A 21,554-nucleotide genomic window follows, 5' to 3' on the forward strand; every position below is an offset into this window, starting at 1 on the left:
TGACAATTAAAAATAAACATAAGAATAAATTAAATATTTGACAATTAAAAATAAACATAAGAATAAATTAAATATAACAGAGATGAGAGTAAATTAAATATAACAAAGATGAAGATATTAATGGATGTGTAGTAAGACTTTACCTATTACAATTAAAATGTAAATATTAGAAAAAGTGTGCTGATAACATTTATAGTGTTGATTTGAAATCGGTGATTTGAAAGAAGGAAACAACCTAAAAAAACAGTCAAAGAAATTATTAAGAAAAATCTCGAAATTAATAATTTTAATAGAAACATGATCTTTGATAGTACATTATAGCAAAAATCAATTCATGTTTTCAATCCCGTCTAGTGAAATAAAACTTGGTTGTTGTTGTTGTTTGTCAATTAATCCAAATTATTTTGCTTGTTTTATATTTTACTTTGATAGAATAAATAAGCATCACTAAAACCTTGGTGTTGTAAACCAAGAACACTTAAGGTAGTAAAGGTCTCTTCAAACTAACCAGAGCTCTTGGATTCAAACTCAATTCAGGATATACACATCAGTATTAAATCTTGTGTGAAAGAGCTTTTCCATCACTATACCCAATTTATACAACAACAAAAAGAAATTCAGTTTAGAAGGAATAACTATTAATCATCAAGAGAGTAACAAACAAGAAAAAAAGATAATTTTACATTGTTAGGTATATCCAGCCTAATAAATGGAAAAAAGAGCAAGGTCCCTCCAATGCCAACTTTGTATTCTTTTTCCACAAAACTATACAAAAAGAAAAACAAGTACTACCAAATCCCCATCGCAGCAACTCTAGTGTTTTTTTTACTTTTAACAGGCGGTCTCTCCAACCTGTCCAGTGATAATACTCCATCGATCCCCAGTAGTCCAGACTGATTATCAAAGAGAAAATTTCTTTGTTAAGCAATATCAACTGTAAAAGAGAGGATAAATGTAGTTTTTGGTATGATAAATTACCCTTTGAGGTTTGCTCAATCCAAGGGCCATTCATTACATTCAATATACTGCATGCCTCACTATATTGCAGATCTGGTAACAACTTTGGGGTAAGTAAGAAACACCTGCATAAGATTAATTAATCGTCATTTAAACGTTAGAAACAAGCACATGAGTGACTCCCAAATCTGCAAAGATCAACCTTACTTTCCTAGTATGCAAACATCACATTCAAAATCGATGGCATTGCATATTGCTCTTATTAGTATTTCGTATAAATACTATGCATAATTAACTGAGTGTTTCTCTTCCAGCTAATGTGACACAAGCCCATTAATATAAATAGCCCATGTTTATCGCCTATTTGTTCAATAGTCTCAAGAAATTAAAGGACAATCTTTGACTCACTGAATTAGGTAAGTAATGTGTATTCATGTAAACGAATGAATTGAAAAGATCAGGGAATATTAGTTAGTACTCACTGTGGTGTATTTGGTTTGCTTGCTGCTCTCACTAATTGCTGAAACATCTTCCTTTCATTTATTGGGTCCATCCCTGATAAAAATAGAGTAAACAATGATCTTTTGAGTTGAGTGCAGTTAATCCAGAAAAAATTTATTTCAAAGAATAACAAACCTTGGTTGATCTCATCAACAACTCTAAATGGGCAGTTTGTAAGATCTTGAAGGGAAACAAGATAAACAATGGTTGAAACTGATCGTTCCTGGAAAACCAAAATTAAAGGTTAATTTGTGAGCGGGCAGAGCACAAATGCACTAATAAGAAAACAATCCTATGTAGTACTACCCCTCCAGATTGATGATGAGCACAGAGAACTTCAAGCTGTCCATTTTCCCTGAAAAAATAATAAATACTCAGTAAGAAACATATAAAAAGAAGAGCTGGGGTGTAAGGTGTGGGAGTATATATAATATAAAGAAATTCCTTTGGTATCCTATGTTTTTATTAGGATATTGGCACCTTTAAAAAAGTACAAACATAAAATAAATACCACAACTTATGATCAGAATCAAGATAACCAAATTTTAGCATTATTTAAAAGTTCAGATTAGATTAACCATAATAGTATGACGGAAACCAACAACTGTGTAGTTGTTGTAGGTTGGGTTTCCCTCTTAAAATTGAAGTTGACTGGTAACCAAAAGTTACATCAACCATTAATAAAAATGAATAGTGACCCTGTGAAAGCACATTCTTATAAAAGGAATAAAAATAACTGGTTAAGAACAACTGCCACCTGAATTTGACTTTTATATGTATTCCAAATTGATCAAAGTCCATATCATGCTCGTCTGAGAAGTGGAGAAACGTGGGTGAGGATGGAAACATAAGAAGACCAAATAAAAATACTTTCAGTTACTATTTCATATACCTAGTGAAACCTCTCCGGCAACCGCCATCTGTTGAAAATTTCGACTAAAAGTTTCATTTATCTGAGCCACAAGGTTTCTGAGTGTTGGAAGCCATTTTCCCTACAAAAACAGCTTAAAGATTTCAGCTTTTCTCAAGAACCAGAAACATAACAAAAAAAGAGCATGCATACCATACACTACAAATCACATTATGTTTTAGGAACCCAAGAACTGAATTCCAAGGAAACGACAATTTTATTAAGAAAATGATAAAATCTCTCCTCAGGGTTTCTCCTTTACAATAGAAAATACTCTATTCATAATTACAATATTCAAAGATGCTCTCTATCATTTGTGTTCTCCTATATTTATACAACTAGCCCTATAACAACCCCAACTAAGTAAATAACTACTCTAACAACTCTTAACTACTTTATGCATTGAAATGGGGACATGTCATATTTCAGGTGTAATCCCAAATTCATACGAAATATGTGATCACATTCTTCAACCCTCACGTAAAAGATTAACTCTTCAAGTCCTGTGGTTTTCGAAATAACATTAATACTACTTTAGCTACATGCTAACAACTCAGGACTTCAATACTGATTCCTCCTGTCTTATCACATCTAAAGATTTTATCCCGATGAACTGGCAAGCTTATTTAATAGGATTGATCAAACTAGTTCGTAGTAGTACTTCAACTGCATAGTTCCACCCATCCATTTTGGACCTCTTCTCCCTTTCTCTCTTTCTTACCTAGAGAAAAAACAGCTACAAACATTACAAATGCATATGCAAGTATACTCATGTTCTGTAGAACACCTAAAAATATTCGTGTCTGTTCTTTGCCTTTCTCTTTTTACCATTCCAAACACATTCAATTAAAAGTGATTAATAGGAACTTTTCAAATATATAATTTTGCATTCAGACATAAATAAGAAAAATAAAAAATAGCATTTGTAAAGAATTTGTTCCAATGAAATCTATACTATCTAATAACACTAAGTCATTCACACACAAAAATTGATAAAGTTTATGTTGAAATACCAGAGACTAAGAGACATTTGAATAAACCGTATGTTTTGAAAAGCACTACGGAGACTATTATATATAGAAAAATTACAGCTAATCACATGATATAATCGATGTGGGACTATTCTATATACAAATATTCTTAACACTATATTTACAAATACTCTCCCGCAAGCTTGCCACATATATAATTAGTTTTGGGACTTCGCAGGGATTTTGTAAGCACATTTGCCAATCATTAAAGTTGACAAAGCTTGTGACGATGTCGCCTGATTCAATCCTCTCTGACAAAATGACAGTCTATCTCAATATGTTTGGTCCTCTTGTGGAAGATTGGATTTGAAGCAATGTGCAAAGCAGCTTGACTATCACAAACAAGGGTCATTGGTCATTCTTCTTAAATTTGAAGTTCTTTGAGCAACTGTTTTAACCAAATGAGTTCACTTGTTGCCATTGCCATGGCCCTATACTCTGCCTCGGCGCTTGATCTTGCAACTACATTTTGTTTCTTACTTTTCTCGGATATAAGATTTCCTCCAACAAATACGCAATATCCAGAGGTGGATCGTCTATCAATGGGTGACCCTGTCCAATAAGCATCGGAGTATCCAACTATCTGAGTATGTCATTTATCTTCATACACGAGGCATTTTCCTAAAGCATATTTGATGTTCAGAATCCGAACAACATCTATGTGTTTTTGACAAGGAGAACTTAAGAGCTAACTTGCCACACTAACTACAAAAGAAATGTCCAGGCGAGTGACTCTGAAATAATTTAATTTTCCAACCAATCTCATATACCTTCCTGAGTCAGATAGAGGTTCCCCCTGATTGGATAGGAATTTGACACTTGGATTCATATGAGTATCAATTGATTTAGCGTTCAACAAACATGTTTCTTCCAAAATATCCATAGCATATTTCCACTGAGAAATCACCAAGCCATCTTTAAATTGAGCTACCTTAATACACAAAAAACAGTGGAATTTACGAAGGTCTTTTGTTTGAAATTGATTTAGAGAGATATTGTTTCAGCCACTGCTGATCACTACCAGTTATGACAATATCATCTACATACACAATAAGATAAATACACACTTTGGTTGAGTGACGATAAAACACAGAATGGTCAGCTTCACTACGGACCATACCAAATTGTTGTACTACAGTGTTGAATCTGTCAACCAATTTCTCGGAGATTGCTTAAGACCATAAAGAGACTTGTGTAGCCTACAAACCATACTCGATGACTCCTTCTGAGCAACAAACCCAGGTGGTTGCTCCATATATACTTTCTCTTCAAAATCACTATGTAAAAATGCATTTTTGATGTCAAGTTGATGAAGAGGCCAATGTCAAATGACTTCAATGGCGAGAAGTCGAACTAATGTCATCTTGGCCACTGGCGAGAAAGTATCACTATAATCCAACCCAAAAATCTGAGTGTATCCCTTGACTACCAAGCGAACTTTGAATCGATCAATCTTACCATCTGGACCAACCTTCATTTTATAAAGCCAGCGACAACCTACCAGAAATTTCCCTGGAGAAAAAGGAACCAGTTCCCAGGTACACCACTGCTTTGAAGAGCACGCATCTCATCGATCATTGTTTGCCTCCACTCAGGGTGAGATAGTACTTCACCGGAAATTTTAGGAATAGAAACAGAAGACAAAGAAGTATAATGCAAAGGGGAAAGACGGTGATAACATAAATCAATATAATGTGAAAAAAGAATTCATGTTTGACGTATACGTTTTCGAATGGCACTCGGAAGATCAGACTCAAGTTGCAGGATTGAATCCGTTGATTGTGGGGGCGTCAGAAGTGAGTTTGCAATGACCTCAGACACAAGTATGACCTCAAGGACAGGGACGACAGACGTTGTGTGACGACGCTGATATGTTTCAAGTGTTCGAGAAGTGGGGGGTCAGGAGCCATAACTGATGGAGGATAATGGTAGAAGGGACATAATAACTCCCGAAAAAGATGTGGGAGTACTTTCCTGAAGCGGTTCCAAATTACGTGACTGGACTCGAAATATGAAATAGACTCGAAGAAGGTAACATCGGTCGATATGAGGTATCCTTGTAGAGTATGTGAATAACAACGATAATCTCTTTGGAACCGATGATAATCAAAAAAGACACACTTTAGTGATTGAGCTGATAGTTTATCAAGACCAGGAGAGAGATTGCGTACAAAACATGTGAACCAGAAGACTCGGGAGGAAATGGATGAAGTGGGAAATTGGAAAAAAAGATTGAATGAGCGATTTATAAGGAAGCATGTTGTTAGCACAGGATCCGCCCAAAACCGAAGTGGAACATTACCATGGAGAAGTAGGGTTCGAGTGATTTTTACGAGATACCGATTTTTACAGACATTGCGTGACATAAAAATTTGAAATTGTTGGGATAAATATTCACAGACATTGTCACTTCTTAAGGTACGGATAGACACCGAATGAGTTCTTATTTCTCGATAAAATTGTTCAAAAATAGAAAATAATTCAAATTTATTCTTCAATAAAAATAACCACGTGCAACGTGAAAAACCATCGATAAAGGTGACAAAATACCTAGACACAAGAGTAGAGACAGTATTCAAGGAACTCCAACATCGGTGTGAACTAAAGCAAAAGGGGACGAAGCTCATTTATTGACTCGATTGGGAAATTGACTAAGAGTGTGTTTCCTTAACTGGCACGACTCACAATGTAAATTATATACTTCGATAAATTTGGCACCAACTTATGTAATTTGGAAAGACTGGGATGACCTAACCAAGCATGGATAGTGAGTGGAGAATCTTTGGCTGAGCATGTCTGAGATGACATTGAGAGGGTCTTGAGACTAAGACTCACATCCGACGTCAATCATTCATCCCGAACTCCGATCCTACAGGGTAACATTATTGTTAATGAAGGTGACACTACAATCAAGAGAACGAGTTAAACGACTGACTAAAAATAAATTAAATGGACAATTAGGTCCATAGAGGACAAAAGTAACAGAGTGAGCAATCATCTGAGTTTTGATAATTCTGATATCACCTGAGAAAATCGTCGTAGTTTAGCATAAAGTTTTGAGGAGTGGCCATGAATATCTTAAGAGAGAAAATATCACGCGAATCGGGTGAAAAAGCCTTGTTTGAACTATATCACAATTTTCTGCAAGGGGAAAATAAGATTCGACCGAATCTGAAACAGTTGCATGATGGCGAGCGGGGCAATGGAAAAATTGTCGGGATCGACCGTTGGACGTGATGTCACGTGCAGTTCAGGTGGCGGCGTGTGAGGCCCACGCACGGAGACGAAGGTGGCGCGTATGGGCACGTGTGGAGGTTTATGCCGATGTAAAAGTGGGGAGCGGCCAGTTCGGAAGAGGCGCTTCTGTCGGTAGGGTTAGTTTGCCGAAAGGTCGCCGGGAACAATGGTGATGGCGGCTGCAGAGCGGTGGTGACCGGAGAATTTTGAAAACTAATGCCGGAATGAGTCACGGCAGTGTATGGAAGGCAAACCGGAGTTATGACACGATTTGCCAAAAATTTATCGCCGGAAGACAGTGGGTCAACGAATAAAGCGCGATGAAAGGTTATCTCTTAGTAGGCTTTGTATACCGTGTGTTTTATAAAGCATTACGGAAAACCACTCGAATGTAATTATCGTGGTTTATATGAGGAAAATTTTCCAAACTAGTCTGAAATATTAGTGAGAGTGCATATGAGTTACTAGAAGCATTCTCTACATCATAAAATTCTAGTTATGTAAAGAAATACTTATCAAACCTTAATGTTATCCAATTCAGCTAGACACGATAATTACATGATATAGTCAATGTGGGACTATTCTATATACAAATATTCCTGACACTATATTTACAAATATCAACGGCTTAGATATGAGGAAAATTTTCCAAACTAGTCCGAAATATTAGTGAGAGTGCATATGAGTTACTAGAAGCATTCTCTACATCATAAAATTCTAGTTATGTAAAGAAATACTTATCAAACCTTAATGTTATCCAATTCAGCTAGACACTTTCTAGATTCCTTCTTGTCTGCATCAAGTTTTTTTGTAAGATCTTCTATCTGTAAAGTCACTGTAAATATAGATACTCCTAATATGAAATAACCCATATTGTTCCAAAAATTACAACAATTAAGAGTACCTGTCTTTGACGATCCTCGTATTGTTCCAATATGTTAGGATTGACAAATAGGATTGAATTAGCTTGAGAAATTGTAGCTTGGATAGCTGCTTCCAACTCCTCAATTGTAGTAGGCATCTACATGAACAAACCCAAATGCTTTTAGAGTTCTCGTTGACTTAAAGTCACATAAGTCGTCAAGCATGCAAAAAGCAAAATATATTGTCAAGTCAAGAAAGCATTATCTTCCGGATGAGGTTGGTGATCGCAACATCAATATTCAAGACAAAGGAATTTATACAACAATTGAATATTTTATACAAACCTCGAGAAATTCCTTCTCAAGGTTAGGTGTAAGTCGGGCAATTGATTTAGCATAGTTCAATAAATCTGTAAGCTTCTGTCTACATTCATCAGCCTCTTTCTTAGCTGCAAAAAGAAAAGTTAGGAAAATACTTGCGTCTTCCAAGAACAACAAATTTAAATCAAAATATCATCTCACAGTTATTAAAGTGCAATGATGCTTGCAGAGCAAAATTTTCATGCTGCTTCAAATTGGCCTCCATTTCTCCAATCTAAAGAAAATTGAAAGTGTATACATATGAGGGAGAGAATAAACATATAAACGAAATACTTGACACAAGATTCTACATAATACATATTGTTAAGAGTCCTATATAGATGAGATGAGGCCTAAAAATGTGTTTATATGTGGGAGTCTGGGAACCATCTCTCACCTTCCTAGTCAGTAGCATATAAAATTAGCTCTACTTGAACTCTTTATACCATGTCAAGAAAAAAATGGCACTCCCCTAACGGGAACTCGCATATTGTATTTTAGGAAATACGAAGACCGGGTAAAAAAAGATTGGGTTCAGCCACCATCAAGGCTAACCCTAGTTTATTTCTCAATTATCTGTTGGGCGTCCAATGCAAACTATAGTCTCCCAAATGTTAGATTAATTATTTAATTAATCAAAGATGGATTGACATAATCAATTATTAATTAATTATAGTATGGTCAATTGTTATTAAACACTAATTATTGATGAAATATTTGATTGGATTTTTTGCCTGAATAAAGCATTATGAGTTGGACCATTCAGTTAAGTCTAATGAGAGGTTTCTGTCCTCTGTCGTTTAGTTATTTAAGCATCATTGCCCCTTTAGACGATTAACGTACTCTGAAAACCCTGGATGGCAATGAGGGCAGTAATCCTCTCATACTCACTCTTCGGATGTCTGTCTCTCCGATCTTACAAAGTAAATTGTTCTTATTATTTTTTATTATCCTATAATATTATAATATGCTATCATTTGTATCTATCGGTTATCAATTTAATTTATTATAAATCCTTCACCAAAACCCTAGTTGTCACACGAAGTTGTCTTGTTGATTGTCCAATGTAGATGGCCCTACGTGTCACGACAGCCTCGCCATTAGATTCGCCCGAGTCAGATCGACTATTTACCAAAGCTCCGTCATCAAACATTGTCTCCCGTGCTCTCACGCGCCACCAACAACCTCTGTTTTCACCCACGAGCTACTGTCAACAAGCGCACGTTGAAGTGTGTGTGGTGTCCAAACTTAACTCAACTCAAAAGCTTTCTCAAAGAGGAAAAGTTTACCTAAGCCTTTATAATAACAATGTTGGTCATATCTTTGATCAATGTGGGATACCAAAACACCCCCTTAGACCTAATAGTGAAAATCCAAAGTATGGATAAGCTGGTGAAAAAATAACAAAGGTCCTAACAAATCCTGCCATGCCCACAACTAGACATTTGGAGTTGGGATAAATGCAGGTTGCCTAATTAAAAATGTAGAATGGGCTATGATACCATGTTAGGATTTGGACCAGACCAAAGTGAACCCAAAAGCTAGCTTAAGATGAGGATTGCACAAGGAATATTTTGACCATATCACTAGTCGATGTGGAATCTCATCACACCACCTCACAACCAAAATAAAGAAGTGTGGACAAATGGTAGTTGCCCAATAACAGAGATGTCAACACCTGGACAGTGATATGGCATGAATAATGATTATAAGTGGCGAAACCCTGGCCTCAAGAGCTAGCTTTAGGGTTGAGCTAAACCCAATCCAAATTCTAAGAATTGCTAACCCTAATGTTCATGGCAACAACTTTTTTTTTTGAAAAAAAGGGAATGCATATATAATAGATATTCCTTTATGAGTTTGATAATGTTGATGTTACATGGTTTAAATTCAATAACATACTCTTTATCTTTCAAATCTTTATCTTTCACGTCTCAGTTAAGCTAGATGCAAAATTTACACATAAGAGACCTACTACTACAAACAACTAAGCCTTATCCCAATAAGTGGAGTCAGCTACATAAATCAACTTTTGCTATAATGTTCTATTAAGGATCATGTTTCTATCCAAATCATTTATCTCGAGATCTTTCTTAACAATTTCTCTTATGCTTTCTCTCTATCTCGTCTATCCTCCTTACTACATAATCTACTCCTCTTCTCTCTACATGTCCATGTCCAAATCATCTTAGTCTATTTACCACCGTCTTTTCCACTATAGGCGCTACCCCGACACTCTCTAATATTTTTTATTTCTAATTTTATCTTGTCGAGTCTTCCCACACATTCACCGCAACGTCCTCATCTCTGCTGCACTTACTTTATTCTTGTGTTGATTCTCAACCACTCAGCTTGAATTTGATGGTTTACATCTCCTTCTATTTCTCCATCATTTTATATTACGGACCCCATATATTTAAACCGTGTGACTTGAGGGATAAAATGGTTTCCAACTTTCACCTCTAGGTTAGAAATGCTTCTTTTTTTATTGAACTTATATTACATATACTTCTGCTTAAGCGAAAACCATGTGTTTACAAAGCTCGTCTCCAGGTTTCCAACCTCTTATTTAAATCCTCCTTCGACTCTCTAAAAATGACTATATCATCTGCAAAAAACATGCATCTCGGTGCTAGCTCTTGGATGTTTTCCGTAAATACATCCAAAATTAAGGTAAAAAATCATAGAAGGCAGAAACAAGAGAGGACAAGAACGGGCCATTTGAGAACGAACTGTAAAGATATATCACTTAATTTCATCAGCAATCTGGAATAGTAGATTTTCTACTTACCTATATAAAACCTGAAGATTAAAGCAGCTAGGGACAACTACCATCTTGATATCTATTTTATGTGAAACCTGAACTAGTAAATTTTCTACTTTTTCTTATCTCTATAGCACCGTAAGATAAAAGCACCTAGGGGAGATTACAATCTTATAATGTTATCATGCAAGTCTCCAACTCTGATCCTTGTTTGGAAGTTACAAGTGAAATATGGGATGCAAGCAACAATTTCAATGTAGAAAGCCAATAATTAGAATCACTGAATCACAGCCAAAATTACATAGCTGGCCCTTCCAAAGAAATAGAAAAGCCTATAACGTAGTACTTAGAAATTGAAAAATAGTTGATAAACTAGCTCCCTATGTATGATGAATAACAGTCAGTTACGTTTATTGTGTGCCAGCATGACAGCATAACTGTTATGTGATTACCTTTGCTTCGAATTCAATGAAAGCCATTCGCTGTTCAACTAAACTTCTTTTGCAATCCACAGCTTCAACAAGAAGATCCTGTCAATTGGCCAAAAATCAACAGTAAAAATTACATTTATCTCAACCTGGCGGAGCTCAAACCTACAACAAGCTAGATACAAGCTTTGTCATGCTCAACAAACCCAACCCATTAGCGTTTCATTTAACATGATATTAAGCAGTAAAAAGAGCAGAGATAAATCACCTTAATTTTAATTGCATTATGGAATCGCTGAATGTTACATTTTGTTGCTTGATCAACAAGCTTCGCTAACTCGGTATCTAAATCATCCTGCTCCTCCATTGATTTCAGTATCCGTTTCTTTTGTTCTATAAGTCAAAACAAGGTATTTGCTTTATAGTATGAGATCAAAATGTTAATCTGACTTTTACATATCTTTCAATATAATAGCTTGTGCTTACCAATATGCCTAATTATTGCTTGTCGTTTCTTTTGCTCATTCTGTGCTGTAATACTAATGTCCTCCTAAAAGAAATCAGAAAGAATAACAAAATTATGAAATTTAGTATGAAAAAAACTCTTCAATCACAAATTATTTTAAAACTAAAATTTTCATCAAAAATACATGTACCCTTCATTAGGAAAAAATCTCTATACAGGTTTATATCAGTATATTGAATTAATCAATAAAATATTATGTAGCTTACCCTCTGTTTACGAAGATTAGCAGCCTGATTCCTCAAGCTTTTTTCCTCATCTTGAAACTTTTTGATAATTTCCTCCAAGGAAGCAATTTGTTCTTGAAACTCCCTTTCCTGAGAGTTCAGATTCTCAATGTCCCTCGCATTTGAATCTAAATAGTACAACAAATGGTAAAAAGAGAGAGAGAGAGAGACAATAAGGAACCAGCATTTAAAACAAAATCATATGATCCAAATGTTGGTTCAACATGCTTTTAGAGTGACATACTATTTAGTAGAAGTTGTGGGCGTTGCACTTGTTCGACAACTGCTGAGACATGATTTCCATATCTAGAGTTAGTCCAATGATAGTGATTTTCGGGTGTCCATAAACTAGTAATTCCCAATTTTGGGACCTCATCAGCTTTCTGATCAGTTTCTTTCGATCCAATAAACTGAATGGTAAACATGTAGAAAAGAAATGAATAACACTGTATAACCAAATAACTGTAATCCTCATCCATAAGTATTAGCTTGAATTACTTTTCAAAGAGCCCATAAACTTAAATAACAAATCTACAGACATAGCAGAAGAGGCATACTGAATGATCAAGTTTAAATTGGCTAATCAACACCTCCTTGACAGCAGCAGGAGCGTCAAAAACTTGATCCAAACGGGAGTGGATACCAAGAGCGCGCATCTGGTAAGAATGGTACAACAACTATGAAATATTTAATACTTAAATGGAAATAAAACAAAATTGTTGAACTGAACTTACATCAGCAGAAATTTCGGAAGGCTCTCTTTGTCGGCTATCACGACCAGTATAATTTATAACTGGTACATCATAGAACCGTAGGTTGTTTACCAAAAAGTCCCGATCACGAGGATCCTGTGTTATGAAAGACTGCGTTTGAATAAAATAAATAAATCAGTATGGATGAGATGATACTTATGCCTGTGCAGGAAATGGTGAAGCACGAGAAGTGACTCCTTTTCAATAAGAACTGTATAATTGTTATATTTGGCCCTTCCACCAAAAGAAAAAGGAATTAAAAATAAGACATTATACAAACCAAAATTTGTCAACGTAACTGGAGATACAGAAAGTTTGCATAGGAAAAAAAGGATACAGTCAAAGAGAGAGAAAAAATAAAACATTACCATAGTGATGGGTTGGGGAAAATTGCCGAGGAATGGAGGGATTATTTCAAATGTTGCTTATTGTGTTCAGTTTTATTTAATGGAGGGGATGAGAGTGAATTCCATCATAACATGACTCAATTCTAGCTCCCCTCAATACTGAGGGGATTAGGAGGGGAAAGATGGGTTTATATAAATTTAAAGGCATTGACTAAAAATTCTTGCATAAAATGTAATATGAAAATAAGGACATAAACAGAAAATTAGAACTTCCCCTCAAATAAAACATCGTCTCTTCCACTCCTCACAATTACAACCAAGCAAAAAGTCTGATTAGATCTCTCACCTCCCTTCCCCTCACATCCCCTGTCCGCCATTAAAATCCTCCTGTTTTAACCATAGACCCAACGATATCCACAAACAATGACAGAAAAACAAGTTCAGGAATGAAGAATGGACTAAAACCAAAAACTCCAAAATATCTAAATCTAAAAAAATGTAGCCAGAAATTTCATGGTACTAGGGTTGAAAAAAGTTCAGCAGAATTTGCTTTTACAGCAACAAAAGAGACCATAAGATATCTAGGACTACCTTCCAAGTGTAGTAAGCAACTTGACCCTCTAGATATCCAGCATGAGACTGATCTGAGACATTCACCTGTAAATTTACTCAACAATGTAACAACCCAGGTAAGAAGACCAAAAGGCTATAAAAATGTGATTCTGACGTATATACCTCAACTAAAACTGGACCATAAACCTCCTTGTTGAATTCATGGCGATGCTCTTGGACCCACTTATAAGCTTCAAATATTTTCTCAACCCCTGATTTTTGCAATGCATGCAAACACTTGGAGTTTTTATTATGCATTTCCTTCAACCTGCAAATTTTCCAATAGAGAATTAAACAACAGATTTGCAGAAGTAACCAATCTGAAGAAAACATTATTTTTTGCCCAACTTCTACCTGTCTTTACACTTCATCAAGGAGAGCTTTTTATTATGTATTTCGTTTTCTGCTTGTGACTTATTCTGTCTCACTTGATTAGCAGAATCATCCAACTCCAAAATTTCATTTCTTAATCTATGCTGGTAAGAAAAAAAAATCACTTTCATAGTTTTATTGGGGGTGTAAGTACCAAAAATATAAATAAAAGATTGCTGAGTATAATATTGCTAGTAATGAACATTCATCACAGATATTAGGAGTAAGAATAATGGGAATCAAGATGATACTTGGGATTACCATAATTGAATCTAGTCTCTGTTATACCTAATTAATTTTTCATAGTCAGTTAATGCACCTGTAACTAACTGAACAGTGATCAGTTGAAGGTATTTCAAGAGATCCGATGAAGACTAAATGAACGGAGGAGTTGCAAATTCCAATAGACATCAAGGGGCTAAGTAGGTTCTTGGAATTGACAGATTATTACAACAGTTGGTCAAAGATTATTATTGCTAGGCATCTCACTCACTTGTTAAAGAATAATAGCTTTCATTGGGGAGAGGAAGCAATGAGAGCTTTCTAATAATTAAAACGGGCCTCCCCACCCAAAGCTCTATAGAGCATCCACGTGAGTGATACTGTGTTAATGTTTTGCACAACAACAAAAGGGGCACAGAAAAATAAGTGTGGAGTCAAAGACTAGTGGTAGGTGGTCCCGCAGAGCTTTCGGAGAAGAGTAGCCTAGTGCGAACACAGCAATGAACTGCGGTAAACCCTCATCGGAAAACTATAGATTCTCCAAGTTGGCTGAGATGATGGAACTACCTACATCGAGCATACGGAATTTCCAAGTATCATTTGAGATAACTGACGCATCTGCAGTTGGCATTGAGCTGTCCTTGTGACGCCGCCGATTTATTGCTTCCACTGTGAAAACTTAACATGCCAAGTGGAAATTTCCCTCGGAATTGAGAAATGGATTCAAAGTGGCCATTGAAACAGGAAGGCACAGGATAAAAATAGAAGCTCTAAGTTAGAAAGTAAGAGTGCAAAAAAGTAAAAGAAACTGAGAAAGTTGAATACTAAGAATTCGTTATAATTGGTTGAAAGTTGTGAAGCACAGGTACACCGTTTTAAGCAAAGTACCGGTACCGGGTATGTACCCGGTACTGGTACGCATGCGGTACATGTATGGTACATACCGAGTCTATTCCTTCTTTTTTTTTCTTTTTTTTTCCTGTTTGGCACACGCGTTGTACACGATTGGTACGCAAACCCAGAAAAAATACAATTTTTTTTCCTTTGGTCAGAATAATTTTAGACTTTTTAGTGGGTTAAATTTAAGTTTTTTAATTTATTTATAAAAGAAGAAGTAAAAAGTCAATTCTATATAGTCTTTAACTTTTGGTTGTCTACGCCGTTCTGCAACTTTTAGGCTTCAGCCTTTGACTCTGAATTATTAACACTTTTTGAAAAAATTGCTTTTTGATTTTGATATTTTGTTGTCATTTAAACAATATAATTCTTTCATGTTATTTTTTAACAATATACTAATTCTTTTATGTTATTTTTATAATTATATTTTAAAAAAATTATGCTGACGTACTCTTACATAAATTTTTCTAAAAATACCATATTCCGGGTACCCATACCTACCCGTGCATGTACCGGGTACATACCCGAACCGGTGCAACACAGCCGCTAAGCTAACAGAGGCTTGGCTCAAAGTGTTATCTCTAAGACTAACAATAACGATTCAGAAATGGCGACAATAGTGGCTGTCAGTTTGTATAGGTCGGGGAGGTGGCAGTCAGTGAGGGCATTGATGGGAGATGTAGAGACGGCAACAATGGTGGTCGGCTGAGTTGGATGATGAAAAGCAATAATAAAAATGAGAAAATAAAAACTATAAGTTGTTGTTGTTCTAAAAAATAGAAAATAAGAACAAATTTTTAGAAAAAACAATTATAAAACAACTAATCAAACAAGTTTTTGTTTTTATTATTAAAAAAACTCAAATCAAACATGCCCTTAATTGTATACATATATAAATATAAATATAAATAATATAACCAATGACTACAAGTACACTTACAAGCTCATCTCTGGGAGGTGCATAAGGTTTTAGACTCTCAAGTTCAAGTTCAGCAGCAACAAGTTCCTCCCTAGCTTTTCTAAATTTCTGTTGCTGAGTTTCTTCCTGCCTCCTCAACTCGTCCATCTCTTTGTACTTCCCTTGTTGTTCCACTTCCTATAAATTGATAACAAGGAACTAAAATCACACCAGACTTTAACTTCATGCCAAAAGGTTGTAAGATGTACCCACAAGTACAATAACATGAATAATTATTGATTTGATTTGATAGCATGATTGATAATAAAGACTCAGGTTTCAGATCTCACTCCAAAAAAAAATTATAAAAATAAAGTATGTCAAGTAAATGGATGAGAAAAATTACCAATTGGTTCTCTTTCTCCATAAGTTCCATTCTTTTCTTGGCATTCTCATTTATTCGGTTGCTAACCTTTTTCCATTTTGCATCTAATGCAGCTTTCTCATCTTTTTGTTTCCTGTTAAAGCATGACAAATTATAATGCCATCATACCATATCTGAACAAAAGGAAGGTGTTCCCCACAAAGACATATTTGTGACATAGCAATAACAATACAGTTGAGGACAAGAATTCCATTTCAATCTAGCATTGCAGTTCAATATAGGAGATTGGTTGACAGTGCATCTGAAGTATTATGGATTCAGTCTTTGTTGACAAAACTACCAATTCCATTTCAAACTCTAGTACAATATTGTGATTATCTTAGCGCAGTTTCCCTCCCTCATAATCCGGCTTCGCAGGCCAAAACCAAGCACATGGAATTTGAGGTTTTCCTCTGAAAGAAAGTCATAACAAAAGTATAATTCTCCAGCATTTTCCAGTCACCAATCGGACTGTTGATGTACTCCTGAGCCACTTTCTCCTCCCAGGTCTCTCACACACGCAGGCAAACTCAAGGCAGTAGACAGGGGCTCACTGGATTAATCACCCTAGGTTTGAAGGGGAAATAAGAATAAAAGAAATAGCAGTATTTTCTATTGAATAGAAAAAGATAGTAATAGAACTCAGTATGTCATTACTGAGAACCAAGTCAGTTAGGATACATTTTCTATAAATACCTTGATGTTTGTAATTAGAATACTGAAATCTTTTTATGAAATAGTCTTCATTTTCTTTTATTTTTCTTGGTTTCTATCAGATAAAACATATAAAGAAAGACGATCAAAGAAACGAAGAGTGAAAAAAGGAAAAGTGAGGTGTTGGATGAATGACCCATGAAGTATTAGGACATGCAGTTCATCTTTAAATGTGTGGCGTATGTTCAAGCATAAACTGCTTATGAAATATAACGGTTAGTGCAACTCTACAATTTATTTAAGGCTGTTAATGAGTGTTGCTAAATGCATAAACTTTCCATAAAAGGTATGAACAATTTTGTTAAATGCCGGTCATTGAGGATGGCAGTGGCAGAAATTTGACGAGCGACCATACAATGGCACTGGCAGATTATGATTTCGTTTTATTAAATCCAACGTTGAGGCTTATATTAAGCCTCTCCTGGATATGGAGTAAGACATGTTTTCTTTCCTGGACTTTGCTTAAAACAGCTAAAATTTTACAATTATTAATCGAACAACTAATAATGCACTTGACCAAAAGTCAAGACCCCTCCCCCAAATTCAGCCCCTGCTAAAATATAAGCAACTTTCTCATCTAGCAATTCAAATTCTAAGAAGCTTAAAATTTAAACAATTACTAACGTGAAACAAAGTAAGAAAAGACACATACTTAATAGGCTCTTTAACTTCATTTAATAATTTTGCAGCCTTTTCAAACTCCTTTGCAGCGGTCTTTTCACGCTCCTTAGCTTCACGATACTCTGCCTGCTTCATATCATACTTCAGCCATGGCAATTTCTTTTTCATTGATTCGGCCTACAAAGCAGAAACACGCTTTTTTTTTATCTTTTCCTTTAAAAAAATATATTAAGACAATGAATTTTCACTGCAGGAGGAACAGAAAACCTCCTAAATGAGAAAAATAAAGGATGAACTAATCATATCAGAAAAAGAATAGACATCACCGCAGAAGAGTCTACATTGCTTGGTGTATACAAAACATTCAGACAAAGCTTAATAGCTAACCTTAGCAAGAAGTTCGTCTCTTTGACGAACACGTTCAACATCCTTCTCTAATTCAGCATTACGTTCCTTCAACTGATTTAAAGTTCCTTCATTTTTCTCAAGAGACTGAAACAAAATTAGTAAACCGATCCTGAAGTTATCTAGCAGCTATGATTGAGGAGATTTCTATCACTTCTTAATAAAGGGTGAACTTACCAGCTCGACATGCTTCAGTGCACGACTTTTATCAATTAGTGCACGATGTTGCTCTGGAAGTTGTGGATCGCCAACAGCCTTTTCGGTCTCTTCCAGAAGTTGCACAGGAGTTAACTTTGCAAACTCACAGACCCTGTCTTGCGGTAAGAACTACCAAAAATCCAAGTATTAGCCCATCATAGATTTCAGCATCACAATAAACATAACACCTATAGCAATATTCCTCAAAACTAATACATAAAACAACTAAATCACATGAAGCTATGCAACCCAAAATGAATACAATGCGGATATAAGGGTGTGGGAAACTCCTAAAAAATAAAGATACTATATTGCTTAGCTACGTTTACACGAAATTATAAAAATATACACATTTATAAATGCAAAATATTTGTATAGGGACAATGATATTTTACATTTGATGAGTATCTAAGGTCTGGAAATGAAGTTTATACTTTATACGAGGAGACCAAAAAGAAGTGGAGCCAGCATGGGAAGAGGAGAACCTGGTGGTCTCACGAGTATCTTTACCCCAAATCAAAAGGGAGAGGGGAATATCCTAACAAACTGACACACTGGCAGTAGACAGGGAAGAGAAGTGTGGGTTTGGAGAGTGTGAATTGGAAGAGAATATATGGAAAGGAGAAAGTTAAAGAATACTGAGCAAACTAAAAGTCTAAATCTGAAAAACACTATAGTCTAATACCATGAAGTATAATGACTGCAGGTCATAAACTTACTTGAGTCAAATTATTTACTTGGATGTTAAACCTCTGAATGGTTTCAGCCACGTCCTTTTTGGACACAACATTTCCTGAAATAAACACATTGACAGATAACAGAACTGATCATACTGTTTGAAATTTGTCAGTAATAATATTTTACTTTATATGCAGTTTGCACATGCAACGTTTTTCTCTTGTGCGTATACATATGGACAGAGAAATATTCAGCATATAAAATTGACAGATAAGAGGAAGATCCAAAATTTAAGGCTGAAAGGAAGTTATTTGAAGAATACATATTACGTTTACGGGAAAGAGAAAACACCTAAATATGTTATGCTCCACTTAACAATAGCTATATTCACCAAGTGATAGAAAAATGCTAACTGTTCAATAAATTTGATATCCTTGTTTTTTTCACCAAAACCTTAATAAATCATAAATAACCAACAAGAACTCCTTCATTGTAGATAGACACACTCAATGTTCATGATAACAAGCCAAAGAGATTGTTCCAAAGAAAGATGCCTGTCTATATTGCAATGCAGACAGATATACCGTCCCAATTTAGAATTATTATACTTAGACCAAAATAAGTGAGACCAACCTAGTAAAATGCAAATATGAATCCCTTAAGACATCGCATGTTCATAACATTTAATAAGAAAAATTGGTTGTACTAACTCATAGGATGTTTTTTAAAACGGGGCAATATGCCTCAGGTAACCAGCATAGTTTTGAATAACAAAAGCAGAAACCACATTTTGTATTTCAATACCATAACCAGCCAATGTTGCGTTTAAAACATGTCTATTACACGACTTCAATAAAAGACTTCACAATTGCTATCAAAATAATAGTAGCATTCAATAAAATTGTGTATCTGGCATGTTAAAAACCCACCATTGAAAAACCATTCAGACTTGTTGCTAGTATTTATTTTACGCATAATAGTAATGCGCTCCTCTTTATAGTCCCCTCTCAAAGTAATCTTAATGTGACCAGACTCTTCTCCCCGCTTCACATATGCACCAATACTTGTGGCTCGCCCAAGCAACTGCAGAAAATGAAATTATCATATGAAATGGTTCAAAAATAAACTCTAGAGAGGCCTCGTCAAAAAACAAAAAAAAAGCCTGATAAAGTGTGTGAAAACACAAACCAACCTGGGGCTCTCCACAGAGGCCAAGAGCAATAGCACATACAAGAGAACTCTTTCCAGAACCATTCGGCCCAATTACAAGATTCAACCGAGGCCCGGGTTTACATTTTAAGTAATCAAATGTCATGAAATTATAAAGCTCGATCTCCAAAATGTTTCCAGGCATATAATCATCATCCCCCCTGAAATAAAGTTTAAATCATCAACTTCATAATCACAACCCTTTCGTAATTTAAAATATATATATATATATAGGGGAGGGGGTTAGAGAGTACTCCACATTTCAAATATTAATTTTTAATTTAGTTATCACTATAGGGTGGAGCATGACAGAACACTATGGATGGAAAGAAAAACTCTAACTTCTAAATTAAGAATAATATAAACCATTTATAAAAATTAATGAAGTATTATTTTAAGGATATCCAATCAATATATGTTTACCCCTAATTTTTTAAATATGGGATATTATTACACACACGCGCACGTATATCTTCTCCAAACACCTCCATGAAAACATATCATGAGGCTTTTTATGGGAGGGGAAAGGGAGGTGAGTTTTTCACATTGTTTGAGAGAGAAATTTTAAAGGAGAGGCGGGAACTCTTGTAAAAGGGTCTCTAGCATGACGTTATCCTATCAAAATATAAAATCTAAAGGAGGGGATGGAATTCTTATAAAAGGATCATTTGTGTATCACAAAAATATAACCGACTTGAAGAATTTGCTAAATCCCTTAGACCTCCTCCATAATACTCCTCGAGTACATTTATTGAGTTCGCCTGACGCCCATATAGGAAGATTTTAGTATTGTGGGCAAAAATAAACTCAACAAGCAATGTGGGAGCTATCATCCCTTCTATTTCCTTATTTTTCCCCAAACCATCCCCTCCCTTACCGCGTGTTAATTCCCAAACAAAACCTAAGTGGTGATCCAGTTCCCAAAGCTTCATTCTCCAACAACAAAATATCAACCAAAATCGTGTTTCAACTATAATGATTCCACTACCATTAAAAAAACTTACAAGAAACAAAAGGCAAAACAAGTAAATTGCAAGTAAAAGTGATAAGCTAGAGCAGGAAAGAAAGATGATAAAACAAAATGGAAGAGTTAAAATGTTGAGGAACCTGCTGATTTTGGGGCGCTTGGGTGGGTGAGGTTTCGCCATTGCAAGTAATGGCAAGAAACGGAGATTGACGGTGGGGGAGGTGTGTGAAGTTTCTGCACTTGCTGGTTCAATCGAGAGTGATTATGATGAAGAAATTGATTGAATGAAAAAAGTGGTTTGAGATCGGTTAGGACGTGAATGAAATTGCTGGGTTTGCAAGTGATTTCTGTGAGTTTGCGGTTGTGTAAATGATTTTAGGTCTATAGATTTTGGTAAAGAAAATGTGGGAAACAAAATATTATCCCGTTAAGTCCCA

The 21,554-nt window shown here is 35.4% G+C and overlaps 1 protein-coding gene across 3 annotated transcripts; it reads right to left on the minus strand.

Moving 5' to 3' along the window:
• Positions 1–497: 497 nt before the first annotated feature.
• On the minus strand, positions 498–21,554 carry LOC127098254 (structural maintenance of chromosomes protein 5). 3 transcript variants are annotated; one of them, XM_051036789.1, is made up of 30 exons: positions 21,258–21,552; positions 20,134–20,311; positions 19,871–20,024; positions 18,983–19,056; positions 18,243–18,392; positions 18,048–18,152; positions 17,692–17,837; positions 16,308–16,419; positions 15,944–16,099; positions 13,867–13,988; positions 13,636–13,780; positions 13,492–13,557; positions 12,536–12,664; positions 12,359–12,457; positions 12,046–12,211; positions 11,784–11,929; positions 11,538–11,601; positions 11,320–11,444; positions 11,076–11,153; positions 8,022–8,094; positions 7,845–7,948; positions 7,541–7,657; positions 7,383–7,460; positions 2,351–2,450; positions 2,216–2,270; positions 1,765–1,813; positions 1,594–1,681; positions 1,440–1,512; positions 979–1,082; positions 498–893 (listed from the first exon to the last, which is right to left on the minus strand). In XM_051036789.1, exons 1-30 carry the CDS (start codon positions 21,296–21,298, stop codon positions 832–834), a joined length of 3,159 nt encoding a protein of 1,052 aa, XP_050892746.1. In that variant the 5' UTR covers positions 21,299–21,552; the 3' UTR covers positions 498–831. The 3 variants fall into 3 exon arrangements, 1 of the variants encoding a protein (XP_050892746.1); XR_007793322.1 differs by lacking the exons at positions 498–893; positions 979–1,082; positions 1,440–1,512; positions 1,594–1,681 and having other exon boundaries at positions 1,767–1,813; positions 7,383–7,429; positions 21,258–21,554; XR_007793321.1 differs by lacking the exons at positions 498–893; positions 979–1,082; positions 1,440–1,512; positions 1,594–1,681; positions 1,765–1,813 and having other exon boundaries at positions 2,215–2,270; positions 7,383–7,429; positions 21,258–21,554.

Source organism: Lathyrus oleraceus, chromosome 6 (genome assembly GCF_024323335.1).
Source record: "Lathyrus oleraceus cultivar Zhongwan6 chromosome 6, CAAS_Psat_ZW6_1.0, whole genome shotgun sequence".
Taxonomy (NCBI): Eukaryota; Viridiplantae; Streptophyta; class Magnoliopsida; order Fabales; family Fabaceae; genus Lathyrus; species Lathyrus oleraceus.

What these genes read in the sequence shown, in the direction of transcription:
- LOC127098254 (XM_051036789.1), bottom strand. Translation starts at nt 21,298, where the DNA reads ATGGCGAAACCTCACCCACCCAAGCGCCCCAAAATCAGCAG. An exon ending in AATTTAAACTTGATCATTCA is followed by an intron (nt 12,212 to 12,358) that starts GTATGCCTCTTC and finishes TTTACCATTCAG; the next exon opens with TTTATTGGATCGAAAGAAAC. An exon ending in AGCAATAATTAGGCATATTG is followed by an intron (nt 11,445 to 11,537) that starts GTAAGCACAAGC and finishes TTTGACTTATAG; the next exon opens with AACAAAAGAAACGGATACTG.